The sequence below is a fragment of the Heliconius melpomene genome, chromosome 17 (assembly GCF_056956725.1).
Source record: "Heliconius melpomene rosina isolate 202511_hmr_F chromosome 17, ASM5695672v1, whole genome shotgun sequence".
NCBI classification, from domain to species: Eukaryota; Metazoa; Arthropoda; class Insecta; order Lepidoptera; family Nymphalidae; genus Heliconius; species Heliconius melpomene.
Genome location: NC_140405.1, coordinates 4431522 through 4445834, shown reverse-complemented (window position 1 = coordinate 4445834; position 14313 = coordinate 4431522). Strand labels below are relative to the sequence as shown.

Sequence of the window (14313 nt, the reverse complement as noted above, 5' to 3'; positions counted from 1 at the left end):
TAGAGCGTTGAGTTCCTCCAATAAATACGCAATACTTTCAGAATTCGGCGGAAAGTGGCAAACGGAAACGTCTTAATATTAGGTTTCCAGGTTCCTTCTGTCTAACCTGCAATGTGCGGGATACATATAACGTGAAGCTGAAAAACTATATGAGCTCGCTAGTATTTTGTACTACGGTAAGTAATACATCATCACGATTTTAGCTAATGCCAGCGATTCGGCTCTTAAAGTGAAATGAGGGATTTTTAAAAAATTCGTTTAACATAGTATTTAAAGGTGTATCAAAGCATAAATAAATATTTTGCAAAGCAACTTACTTAAGAATTGTCGATGTCCACAATTCTTTCAATACTAACTAACGTTCGTTAAGTCTTTAATTCTCTGAAGACTACTCTTTAAAGAGATAATTCTACAATAGGCATGTACTATTTAACAAAAATACTTTTTAAATTTAATATGCCGGATTCAGAGTTAGTATAGTTATATACAAAAAAAACAACAATTGTCTTTCTACTATAATCTAGGTGAATAAATGAATAATGGTTTATGTTTCGTAAAAAGTTATAATTAAAAAATAACATCAATTTAACGATAAATGGTGGTTTAACAACATAATATTTGGGGCTGACACAGTTTTTAAAGAACCTTGCCTACTTACTTGAATGTAGGTATCAAGGGCGAATATATTAGACAAATGGCATAATATTTTTTTATTAATTGTAACAGCCTTCATTTAAGCCTTTAAATTCAAAGCTCGTGGGTGTAATTGTCTATTATGTTCTACAATTGATAATGATCTATAAAGATAATGTATAACTACTACTGGTGTCGTTCTGCCTTTTAAAACGTTATATCTCGAATTCAAATGTAGTGTCTTATAGTTAAAACTCAGTTCTCTCTTTCTACTTTGCTATACGCAATAGAGCACGAAGCTGGAAATATTTTTTTAGTTTAATACTGCATCCCGCTCATAGTAGGATAGACAGACGATACCTGGGACGATACTTCGTTCTCATTAAGACACTATCTTTCCTCACTTTCCGCCGAACTGGAGGCGTTGCGTGTTGAGTGGCGGAACTGAGCGCCGCACTTTGTCTCGTTACCACAGCGAGGAAATGAAAATATTAAATGATCCCCTCGAGTGGGAATCGAAATAACACATTAACGTCAATGGCATACATACATACACATATATTATTATAGATTTAATAAATAGAGTTATTAAAAATCGTCACAAATCTAATTTTATGCAATTAAATATGTTTAGTATAGATAATTATATTCGTGACAACATTTCATTAGTGCAACCTGCTGTTCAAATTGATCTCTTCTCTATTCCTCAGTTTGCTAATAACATAGTACAAGAAAATTTTTGTTTACGTAAGTAATATACTACGGCTCGCTAATAACTCGCCTCATACTGGTTTGGTAAATATGAATTTGTGGAAATAACATTTAAATAGGATAAAGAAATTAAAAATGAATTGCTTCAAAATATTTTATGTTGGAAGAAAAAAAATATATTAAGAAATAAAGTTCTTTATTAATTAATTAAATATACAAAGATTAATATTAACATTTTTATTTTTTCACCTTAGGTACATTCCTACCATACATACTCGTACATCTTCGCAACTATCCAAACACACCATATTTTCATTTCGAAATTTACATATATACCTTCTACTTTAAACATAAATAACATAAGAATCACTAAATCATAGTCAACATACAAAATAACAATATTCACATACTGAAAGAGAAAGTTATGAATGGTAAGCCTACTTAATAGCTAATGTCATAAGTATCATAGTTAACTAGCGTGACATTCGCGCAAATGTTGCTATTTAATTGTGATTGCAAAATTTGTCAAACTAAATTTAAAATAAGGAAATATTTTTTTATAGTTATATGTTTATATTTTTTAAATGTAACACTAAGCCAGTATTTCCTCATATTTGGTGTTTGTTATTTTGCATACGCCAAGTCCTTATAATTAACTATACCTGTATACCTCATGTATGTAGTAACAAATTAGCTATATGTTTTTATAGCCTGAGTACAACATCTAAATGAGTATTTTCGATTAAACATACTCGATTGCTTATTGAATTTTAGATATTTTCTGCAATTTGAAACATATCTAAATTTACACAATCATTTTTGTAGGTGAAACATTTAGTTATTGTTTAACCACCACTGACGATTGTTGTTTTGTGATGGTGGAAAGAAGTATGATCGGGATGGTCCTCTAGTGTACATAGGCTGGTTGGGAATATTAGGAATTACGTTTTGAGATATAAAAGGATTGTAGGAGGACGTTAAAGGACTAGGCGAAGTGCCTGGTAAAAAGATTTTAGATGGAATTTGAGAAATAGTTTGAAGACGTGGGCTGTGTACTGAAAGTGATCTAGGTGTAGTTATTATTGGTGATTCAACTTCACAAACCGTTCCTTGGATAAGTTTTTCCATGGGCGCGACGAATATTCTGAAGTTAACATCACCGTAGTTCAGTTCTGATTCTAAAAATACCGGCATACGATCGGATATAACCCATACGTTTCTGCCTGCATCAATTTTTACATCACTTGGGAAAATGAGACCAACGTCGTCCTTATCAGCGACGGCAATATTTTGAGGTTTAAGTGGAAGACGTGAGCTCCAGCAACCAATAGCATTTTGATCGATCAAACTGAACAATTGAACGCCAGTAATGTCCATTACTTTAGCTGTGGTATGTGTATCGCGTCCGCGAGAACCAACAACCTTAAAGTCACGGTATGATCCAGTAACCTTAGATTCATCTCTTAAAATACGAGTTGATACAGCAAATTCGGTGTTACTTGAAAGAGGGCTGAAATAGAGTGTTCTGTAACCATCTGCTCCCATTGGTGAAGCTGATATTCCAAATATACCTTCAGCTCCCCACTGGAAGTTAAGGCCAGCGATGTTGAAGTCACCAACTAGAGGATCAGGCATGAAGTAGCTGTGACTGAATCTCCATGATTTGTTTTGTTCCCAAGAATACGCTATGAGTCCATAGCCGAGTTCGTCCGAGAAATATGCGAAAGTATCATCACACGAAATGCCTTCATCAAGAGCAATATTTGCAATGAATGTTGTAGAGACAATATCCTCTGGCCGGAAAACGTACCGTCTAATACGTTGATCAGTGTTCAAATCATATACGTTAATAGAATACGGGCATACGTTTGTTACATTAGGATCTGTAAAAGAAATATAAATTAGAAATCTATAATTATTAATAAAAATAATAAGAAGTGTATATACTAGTATTTATGTACCATATCCATAAGTTCCAACATCCAGAACCCAGAGACGATCGCATTTGTCTGCTTTAATTCTATAAACTGTGGTGAGACCGTTTTCACAGTCGCCTAGTTCGTTGCCTCTGAAACTTGGATAGGGCGTCAGCTTCGGTGAAGGCTCGTAGGGTGCATCCAAAGGAATGTAGTTGAGGGTTGCGGGGATACCTAAAATAAGAGCACATGTTTTAAATTCAAAAATTTCAATATAACAGGATAAATAAATCAACAATTACATACAATATATGTATGTATTTGTAAAGTCGTAATTAAATATCATATCTACTCTATATGCTCGTATGTTTTACCGAATACAAATAGTTTAAAGAAAGTATATTTAAAATTCCCGTTTATTCATACTGTTAGCTTCAAAAATTAAATATTTTTAACCGACTTCTGTAGGAAAAGGAGGTTATCAGTTCGACTGTATTTTTTTTTTATAAATAATGTTTTATTCGCCATAAAACAATTATTAAGAGTTATATTTTTGCGTGATTCTAAATTAACTTATTATGTGTAATATTATTATTATTATTTAATGATCATTTGCGGGTTATTCAAAGCGATACATTCAACTTTTTATTATTAGCACTCGGAGCCATATCAAATTTTAGTTAAATCAATAAATGTTGAAGTAATTTGTGATTGGAAGATGGAGTCTTTAAAATGAAAATAAATTGTAAGAAAAACTGTAGATGGATATATAATAGGTAATATTTAACATGAACTTCAAACAAATTGATTAATTTTCTTTGATATGTACTTATTTACTTTCGTAGTATATTGACATTTATAGAGCACTAAGGTTTGACATTAAACGATTACTAAACTAAATTATTCAACACTAATACCAGAGTAAGTAAGTTAATTCATGATATTACCACCACCACTAGAAAGCTAAGGGTTTAACTTAATTATAACTTGCGAAATATTTATTTTAAAATATCCTTGACCAGTATTTGTTTTTCGACTGTAATCGGATTGTAAACATTAAAGTACGGCTATAGAATCTTTTATAGTATACTGTTATTGTAAGTGGCGATTGCGTAATACTACCAAACCAGTGTATGTATGTAAGTACGGCCTGTTCTAGATCGTGAGATGATATAGGGAAGTGGAGCACGTGTGGGGTTTTTTTATACAATAATATATGGTCTTCTTGATGTCAGGTCAGTCGTGGTGCAGGGGCACAAACCATGACAGTACTCGAGGAAATGAAATATTTATTTGAATTTATTTTTTCATTTCTACGTTCTAGAATTTGGCAGAAAGTGGGGAAAGGAGTGTCTAAACACTAGGTGCCTAGGTGCTCTGCCTGCTGTGTGCGGGATACAGCATGAAGCTGATACATGATCTCTTATGTAATTGTTATAAGAGATGAGTTGCTAGGCTATATTCGTATTTTGTATTTGCATTTACAATTTACAGTTATTTGATATGAACTTAAATTAGAAAATGTGTCAATATGACGAGCAAATATGTACAGTTCCTTTAATACAAAAATTATTAATCCACTTTTACTGTTTCTTTGCAGACAAAATGATTTTTATCATATAGTGCAAAAAACATTATTATTTGACTATACATTTATTTAAAAATGTTTTGTGTTGTAAGTCGTAAATAAAATAAATGTGGCTATGATAGACACTAGAAACGACTTTTATTGGAGGCTTTATATTGTTATTATGACACATGTCAAGATCTTAATCTTTTACATCATTCTAATATTTATATTATAGTACTAGTGGACCCGGACGCGGCTACGCCTGCTTGAACTATAAGAATATTTTCGCGTCGGACATACTCATACTATGCCGCCCGAAGGCTAAGTCATTTCGAATCAGTGACATCTCCTTAATTATTTATCAAACTTCATAAGGATGAATATCAAAATGTCGCGGTAACGGTTGCGTAGCAACGCGACGGTTGTTATTAACATGGCAGAATAAATTGCATGTCAAATTAGAAAGTACTTTAAAATATATTAGTTTATATGTGTAATGTTATATTATATAGCCTATAGCACTTCTGAACAATGCAGCTTTTATACAAAACAAAAACAATGTAAATCAGACCAGTAGATCCAGAGATCTTAGCGTTCAAACAAACAAACAAACAAACAAACAAACAAACTCTTCCGCTTTATTATATTAGTATAGATTACTAGAATAAGCTTGTTTTAACAAAATTTTTATTTTTTGTTTAAAAATATATCATCTTTATTAATTTTGTTTAGCTTCACGTTGTTGGTACCTAGTGATGAGACACTTTCGTTTTCCACTTTCCACTGAATTCTGGAGTCACCAGAGCGATGATCGTTGAGCACACCTGTGCTGCCGCGACTGTCCTCAATATTATTCACCCTTCCTTTCATGCGTTAGCTCAATAAAATTTACATGTAATTAATGTTTAAGCATTGCTAATTATTGCTATACCCATAAAATAAATTTTATAACGTTTCTTGCCTTTTCATTAAAAACCAATAAACAGCAAAAAAGTGGAGCAAATTGACCATTTCAAAAATTATGAGCAATGCAATTATAAATACCTTAAAAGAATTTAATCCTTTTAAAGACACGTTTATTACTTAAATATTTAATATCGTTTCAATATTTATTTTTAGAATATAATAAGACCTTTATGTTATGACGGCTACGTCAATTAATTTTAGCAAAGGTTTTATAATTAGTACTTGTTTCGAAGGTAATTTTGACATTTTTATGATTATTTTAAGAATTTTACCTTATATTATATTTACAGCCAATTATAATCGCTTTATATGTGATTTTCATACTAATTTGTTATATAAAATAAAAAACTAGTCAAGTGCGAGTCAAATTCGCCCACTCGGTTCTATATTAATTTTTCGATCACATGTCGACGGGAACGAGACTTTTAAAAGTTGACAAAATTAAATTTGCAGGCGTATGTACATTTTTATGAAATAAACTATACATATAAGTTTATAATTATGATTTTTAGGGATATAAATAGAATTTTTTTTCGGATATTTTTCCCATTTTTTTATACTAGTGTTTAAGAGAAGTCCTATAAGCTCAGAATACAAGGCAATTTTTTTACTAACATAGAATATCATATGAGGATAATATCATCTATATATTTATATAAAAGGACTTGTCCTCATTGACTGAGGTAAGACGCACACACAACCGTAACCGCTCATGGTAGAAACGCGAAATTTGGACAGATGTTTACTTTCGTAATCTGGACCTCCACTAAGAAGGGATTTTGAAAAATTTTTACCCTAAAGGGGCGAAATAGGGGTTGAAAGTTAGTATAGAAAAAATTTTAAATCGGCACCGATTCTTATAAAATTTGAAATTCAGACTTTTAAAAGTATTTAATTGAACACGTGTTTCATGGTTTTCTAGAATTCTTTTCATAAGGGTGCAAATAAGGGGTTGAAAGTTTATATGGAAAAATCTTTAAATCGCCACCGATATTTATTAAATTTGAAATTTAGATTTTTAAAAGTATTTAATTGAATATGTGTTTCAACGTTTTCAAGAATTTTCACCCTAAGAGTATAAATAAGGGGTTGAAAGTTTGTATGGAAAAAAATTATATCGGCACCGATTCTTATAAAATTTGAAATTCAGACTCTTAAAAGTATTTAATTGAACACATGTTTCATGGTTTTCTAGAATTCTTTCCCTAAGGGTGCAAGTTGAAAGTTTGTATAGATTTTTTTTTAAATCGCGACCAATTTTTATAAAATTTGAAATTCAGACAATTAGAAGTATTTAATTGAACACATGTTTCATGGTTTATTAGAAGTCACCCCTAAATACGCGAGCGAAGCTGCGCGCGTCCGCTAGTAAGATCATATGAGCCTTCCGTTTTTTTCTTTTGAGCGAACCCTAAAAACGGCAACATTACTTAAACACACTTTAAGTACTAAAGTTAATAAATAATTTAAATGTTTATTTAATATTTTTTGCAGTTAATTAATTATGATCCTTTGCGAGGTATTCTTGTTACCGACATCGCAGTATTTAGGTCATTTAATAAAATAGTAGTATATCAACGTTTTGCACGGGCGTGGTTTCGTGATTACGTTACTACAATAAATTTACTATTAAACTAGTTCTAATTTCATAATTAATCATTATAGCTTATTGTGGATGCGTGGATATCGAATACACATACAGCTATCGATGTCATTAATTCAACACATACCTATGATTAGCAAATCGGGTTAGTTAGGATAGGTTTTACTAAGTAATACTTTATTTTTTTTAGCTCCACGTTGTATTCCGTACATGACAGTGTCTGTAGAGGGAACCTGGGAACCTAGTGTTGGGACACTGTTTGCATAAAAACAATTCCGTTCTTACTATGTTCTACTTACGATGACTGACGTGTGGATTTTCTGGATTTTTATTATTGGTATAAATAAATGAGGAAATTATTCAAACGGAAAATATAAGAGTTTAATATACTGGTATTTATGTAGTTCACTTTATTTATAGGAAAATTATATTTTCCTATAAGCAAATTATACTATATTTAAATTAAACGCTTAGTGTCAAATAGAGAAGGTAAAAGAAATAATTATTTTAATGATTATTTATTATAGGTAGATAGATATCCTCAGTAAGTATCTCTATCTATGCTCAAATATAATCAATTTCAATTCAAAGATATAAGTAATTTTAAAATATTGGCTAAACTAAAATAATTACATTATATCTTTGGCTGTCGTATAGCATTTCCTTTCGAGAATTTAAATATAATATTTCTGCACTTGCATGACGTACATAGTACACCTATAGTTTTCTACAGTTGTATTATGATTTTAATTAGGGCAGAATTCCATATCCCGTTTTGCTTTACTAGAGAGGAAAAATAAAAATAATTCATTTCGCCGATTAAGGATTGAAGTCACAATCATTGTCTCTCACGGTTTTAATTATTAATTTATACTTTAATTAATACTGTAAAAGAAAATCTTTAATCCGACAAAAAAAGTAATTTGCGTCGGATAGCTTACACTTTACTTTTTAAGATATGTTCTCACAGCTCTCAATTAACGGCACTAATTAAGCTATAAATAAAAAAATTGACTTAAATTCATTAATTACTTATTATGCAGTTTAAATTACCACCCAAAGTAAGAAGGTGTCTGTCGTAATTCGCGAATTTCATAATGGAGTCGGTTAGTCTACTTATACTTTGCAAGTTTAATTTAAAACTTTTTTCTAGATTATAATTTCTATATTATACAGGGTGGAAGCGTCAGCGCTCTTTTTACGGAAACAGCTTATAGGATAAATAAAACATTTCAAACCCATACCTAAAAAAAATTAATCAAGATACCTCAACAGCCTAGATGTAGGTTTTTTGTTCATTTCACGATGTTTAACCATACCTGTATTTCTTGTGACGCAGTTACGCATAGAGACTACAAAAATACTACTAAAAATTAAACAACTACTAAAAATTAAACAACTAAAATACTACTAAAAATTAAACAACTTTGAACTTTATCGCCAATACCCACGACTCGATTTCGTTTTATTTTACAACGATATTTTTATTATTATTTTAAAAAAAAAGTCTCATTTTTGGGATTTTTCAAAATTGTATTAGGCTTTTATAGAGTAGTTAAAAGTGTGGTTTCATTTAAAGTGGTGCTGTCAAGAACACTCTGTATACAGTTAACATTAAGTTATAGATAAACGAAGCGTGACGTGCTAACGAGCTACTGACGTTTGGCTAAGATACATTGAAATGATTTAAATTTATGTGTTTTTTTTGTTATTCTTTTTTTTCTCACGTTCACACTGTACCCCGTATGTAGCAGGGTAGGCAGAGGTAGCCTAGTTTTAAGAGTATCCGCTCCCTACTTTTCCCGAATTCTGAAGGTATTGAGTGTTGAGCGCGGAACTCAACGCCGCGCTTTAAAACAATGAAAATATTAAATATTTCATTTCCTCAAGTGAGAATCGAACGCACAATCTATTGCGTTTATATGCCCCTGCGCCTCGATTGGCCATTTTTGTTGTGTCATTAATAAATTCAACAAGCTATACTTAGTTCCAGTATTATATATACATACTAGAAATAAGTATTTAAAAATTCCTTAACTATTTGGATATACTTACTATTTATAAGTAATGTTTGTATTCTAAGCGTAGAATCAAGCAAAGTTGAATATATTAGACTAGTTGATTCAAAAGAATTTTTATTGGAAATTTATTAAAATAACCGACGAAGGTTCTACTTTATATACTTTATAATTGATAAGGATGATATTACAAAATTTAATTGCACTATCGACGAAAACAACAAAGCGTGGCTATCACGCCTATTTATTTCGTAATCAACATAATTAAGTATTATTATACGGTTTTTTTCCGTACAAGTTATTAATATATTATAGTATCATGTTTTTGAATTAGAACTATTAACATTAGTTAAAATATTGAGGCCGGTCTAGGCACAGGGGCACAAGCGTGCAACTGCAACTGTACGCGATGGGTTGTGGGTTCGTTTCCGACTCGAGGAAATTAAATATTTAATATTCTCATTTGTTCGCTCTGATTACAGGGCAAAGCGCAACGTTGAGTTCTGTAAACAATGCCTCCAGAAATTGGCGGAAAGAATGGAATTGAGCAATTGAAGTGTTTTAACGGAAACGGAGAGTTTTAACACTAGGTTCCCAGGTTCCATATGCCCTGATATCTGCGGGATACAGCGTGAAGTTACAAACATATATTCAATTTAACTTTTTAATAATTGCAAAACATGTCTCAATTTTCATAAATAAGAATTTTAAAGTTATTACGTGATGGATCTGTCAACGAAATATTTTATTTACATAAGGGAACATATGGAAGTGTAAAATAATAATTATGCAAATTAAGTATAAATTGCCTTCGTTGCCTATTTACTAACTTAAACTATGTGATGCAAACTGGCAAATTAACCTACATGTTTCATAAAGACTATTAATTATAATATAGATATAAGAAGACGTATAATATAACCCACGGCAGTACTGTAACGTTTATCACGCAGTAAAAGCGTTATTTATATAAATTTATTACAAGTTACGGAATAAATTATGAAATATAGAAAAAAAGCTTATAATATACTACCCACAAAAAGTTTTACGTAACTATTTTCCTACCCATTATAGAGAAATGGGGAAGTAAAATTAACACTATCTAATGCCGCTACGGCTTTATTCAATGCCCTGAATATTTATTCAAGTATTATAATATTTATTGCTAAATAAATCGAGCGTTCGTTACTCTCTAAACCAGATCTAGATTTAGGGTTCGCCTACGTACTTCGTGTACTTTAATTGGATTTGTAACAATGTTTATTATATTGAAGAAAGTCTCAAAATTGAGTGTTTTTTTTTTATGATTGTGAAATATGGTCAACAATAAGATAATTTATTTAATTTTTATATTGGGTGTTTTTTTTTTAAATGAAACACATTATATTCACATTTGTACCTAGTCCAATATGGATTAGATTAGTTTAAAATTTGAACTTTTCCAAAAAGTAAAAAAAAAATAGTCACTTAATAAATCTCCACTTATATTCTCTTAAAATCTTAAACATGACCTGTAAAATATATTTAAAGTATTACAGACCTGATTGCCATCGAGGTACACTGACGAAGAGCTTATCCTTCCAGCGTTCAATGCCTACGGGGAGAGCGTTTTGTCTGATGAGTGCGCCAGTTTGGAGGGCTTGCTGCTTCATATACTGGTCAGGATAGTTCCAGTCTAAAATGTTCCAAGAATAGACCTCTTGCAGCTTCAACGAAGCTGATACGACGGCCAGTAGCCCACATAGTAGGAAAAGTTTTCCCAACATGTTAAATCTGAAAATTTTAAATTATAAAATGAACTGTAACAGGAAAACTTTCTTTTAGTATTTGCAAAATTAAGCAGCTTTATTTTTTTTTTGTTTATTAATTTAGAAAACTAGTTAAGTTAATTAGAAAGTTAAATTAAGAAATTTAAAAAGTTCCATGAGTAACACTATTTATCACATATTAAATATTTTCATAATTAAGTAGTGTTGTTTATTTTTTAAAAAATAATCCAATTGCTACACTTATATACGTTATTTTACGAAATTAGTGTTATCTATTATCCTCCACACGATTTTTGAACAGGATGTCTAATATAAATTTTAATATTTATGTTTAATATTAAATATTCCAAGGGATATTATTGTTTACGTACAAATCACAATTACGCCGTCCAAGCCGAATTGGCTGTTCGAATTACACTGAAATGTATCAACTCACCCCCTACTATTTAAAACGTGCCTCCATCTTCTCCTTCCAACGGTAGTGACGAAGGAACGCCGCAGATTTAAAAATTGTGCAATAAGCTGATATCTATTTACAAAAACTTGTATTATCAATATTATATCGATTTCCAAAATAAACATAAATTATATTCATTATTTATTTTTTATTTCAAATTAAATTACTTTGATGACATCATCGAATCGTTTATCTACATAGATGAACGTGAAGCTATTATATAAATTTTACGGATATTAAGAGATTTCGCTTATGACTGACTGACGTACATAATACTAAGGTAAAAGAAACTTGTTTAAAATGTTTTTCCTTTTGTAGCAGTTTATAAATGTTTCTTTTTATATTTGTATTTTTTTTGTAATTTGTAGTATAACAAAGAAATCTCATATAAAGACATAAAAAAAATAAATCATAAAAATAAACTTAAGATTTACATGAGATACTTATTTTTTCTTAATTTATAGTTTTTGAGAACGAAGTTGTTTTTAATTACTATAAACGGTCACTTCCATGTACTTATAGAGCCATGGTTTAGTAATCACGCGTGGTTTCGTACCGCAGCTATTCGAACAATTTGACCCACGCTTTGATGTGAATATTATACATACGAGTGTACCTACTTAGAACGGAACTAAATGTGAACCTTGATTTTCTTTCCAATTTTCGACCTCAGTATAATTTAATAATTATTATACAATGTACAAAATTACTTATATATGTATTATATATAAATATATCATATTGAGGCCAGTCGTGGTGCAGGAGAAAAGAGGAGGAAAACAGGAAAATAGAGAGAGAGATAAAAATATATTGAAAAACCTTTTTTATTTCTTTGCATGTTGGTTTGCATAAATGTCATGATGTTGAAAAGAAAATTAAAAGTTTGTAAAATAAGACAATAAAAAACAACAAAGCTCGTCTCCAAAGAAAGATAATTTTATAAAAAAAAATAATATAATGCAAATCATCGTATGTAAATATGATTAAACATTAAATTTAAAAAAATAATTAAGGAAATTATATAACATTTTGAGTTTGAAACTTTTGAATTGTGACATTTAAATATATTAGAATTTGACTTTGAGTTCTTGTTTTTTTCAAATTTAGTGATTGTGTAACGCAATTTTGATATTAATTTGTTGAAAATGAGGTAACATGTGTGGCAATTACTTAATTATCTTCTGATTGCTTTCTCTAGTACGAGTCAAACCCATATGTTGACGTAGGATTTGACCTTAGAATTGGCAACTTGGACAACTTCTTTGACCTTAAGTATGAGTTAATATGTAGAGCGTACACCGTTAACTCGAGCTCGAAGTAGTGACCTCCAAGAATTCTGTTAGTAGGTATAGTGTGGTTTACTGTTGAAAGGAACAGGAAATAACATATATTGAATTCTTAGATATGTGGTTACAATAAATGTCAGCCATGATAGGATATATCGAAATATGTGTCAATGTATAAAAAAGAAAATAATTCAAGTATATAGCTAAAGTATTTTTTTATATTAAAAATACTGAATACTACAAAAATATATTTGTTGGTTTTTCATTTAAAGTTAAGCATGATATTTTTTTGATTTCACGCTGTATCCCGCACGTGGCAGGGTAGGCAAAGCAACCTAGGGATCTAGTGTTAAGAAACTCCATTTCCTATTAGCACCATTTCGTTCCCCATTTTCCGCCGATTTCTTGAGTTGAGGAATTCCGTGTTAAGTGGCGGAATTCAAAACACTGACTGGGCTCCGTTAACTGAGCGAGGAAATGAAAATATATAAAAGGATTTCATTTCCTCGAATTGGAATCGAGCTCACAAACGTCGCACTCGTACGCCTACACCATTATGGTCTTTTCTTGTCCTAGAAAAACGAAAAATATAGAATAAAATATAAAGTTGTTGTCGAAGTTTATGTTTTGGTTTAGTCCTATAACGACATAGTTGGAAATGCAAAAACAGCTAAGTAAGACTGTGATAGCTGGTTGAAGTATCCAGGTTAACTAATTGCCGATTGAATCATATTTTAATTAGATGTTTACAAATTTTTAATAACTTACTTAGCTTACGATTTTTTTAAATAAATTTACAAATTTATAATAAATATATAAGCATACATTGCCTCCAGAGCAGCACATTCTTTTCTAAACGAGTGGATGTGAAGTCATCCGTGGTCTAACTTTAATCAACAATGGAAGCACTAGTGAGATATTTTGACTTCATCTAACTGATTTTTTGACAGGATTTTTTTGATAAAGTGAGAGTACTCTTCCCCCGAGGGTTCCGTATCAATTCAGGATTGTAGGTCAACGGGAAGTACGATTTTCATCGTTGTCTTGGAGATGCTGGTTCAAAGATGACGTTTATAACAGCGTAAATGCGTATATTTTAATAGACACCAAAGAATTGTAGAATAATTATTACATATTATCTAATTTGCCTAAAAACGCTATAAAAAAATATTCTTAATGTATCATAGTAGATTTGTATGTTCGATAGTTATAAAACATTATGGGTTGTAGTTATTGTTCTACGGCAAGGTTATTTCCATAATTAATTTGTTAAAAGCCATAATTGATGAATTGTTGTAATATTACATTACTACCTATATCCGTATGTGGACAGAATAAATTGTTTTTATATTTTGACATATTTGTATAATTATTTTTATATAAG

The 14313-nt window shown here is 30.7% G+C and overlaps 3 protein-coding genes across 3 annotated transcripts in view; 1 reads left to right on the top strand and 2 right to left on the bottom strand.

Annotated features, from left to right (window-relative positions):
• The window catches only part of LOC146529897 (cytochrome P450 4g15-like), a 286682-nt gene that overhangs the window by 27949 nt on the left and 244420 nt on the right, over positions 1–14313 (top strand). The window lies entirely within an intron of this gene.
• Positions 1–14313, bottom strand: part of LOC146529903 (NADH-cytochrome b5 reductase 2) — a 165020-nt gene that overhangs the window by 62124 nt on the left and 88583 nt on the right. The gene's annotated exons all lie outside the window — the stretch shown is intronic.
• Positions 1524–11623, bottom strand: y (L-dopachrome tautomerase yellow). The gene is made up of 4 exons (XM_085200649.1): positions 11558–11623; positions 10958–11190; positions 3306–3494; positions 1524–3227 (listed from the first exon to the last, which is right to left on the bottom strand). The coding sequence occupies exons 2-4, from the start codon at positions 11181–11183 to the stop codon at positions 2179–2181; spliced, it is 1464 nt and encodes a 487-aa protein (XP_085056775.1). The 5' UTR covers positions 11184–11190; positions 11558–11623; the 3' UTR covers positions 1524–2178.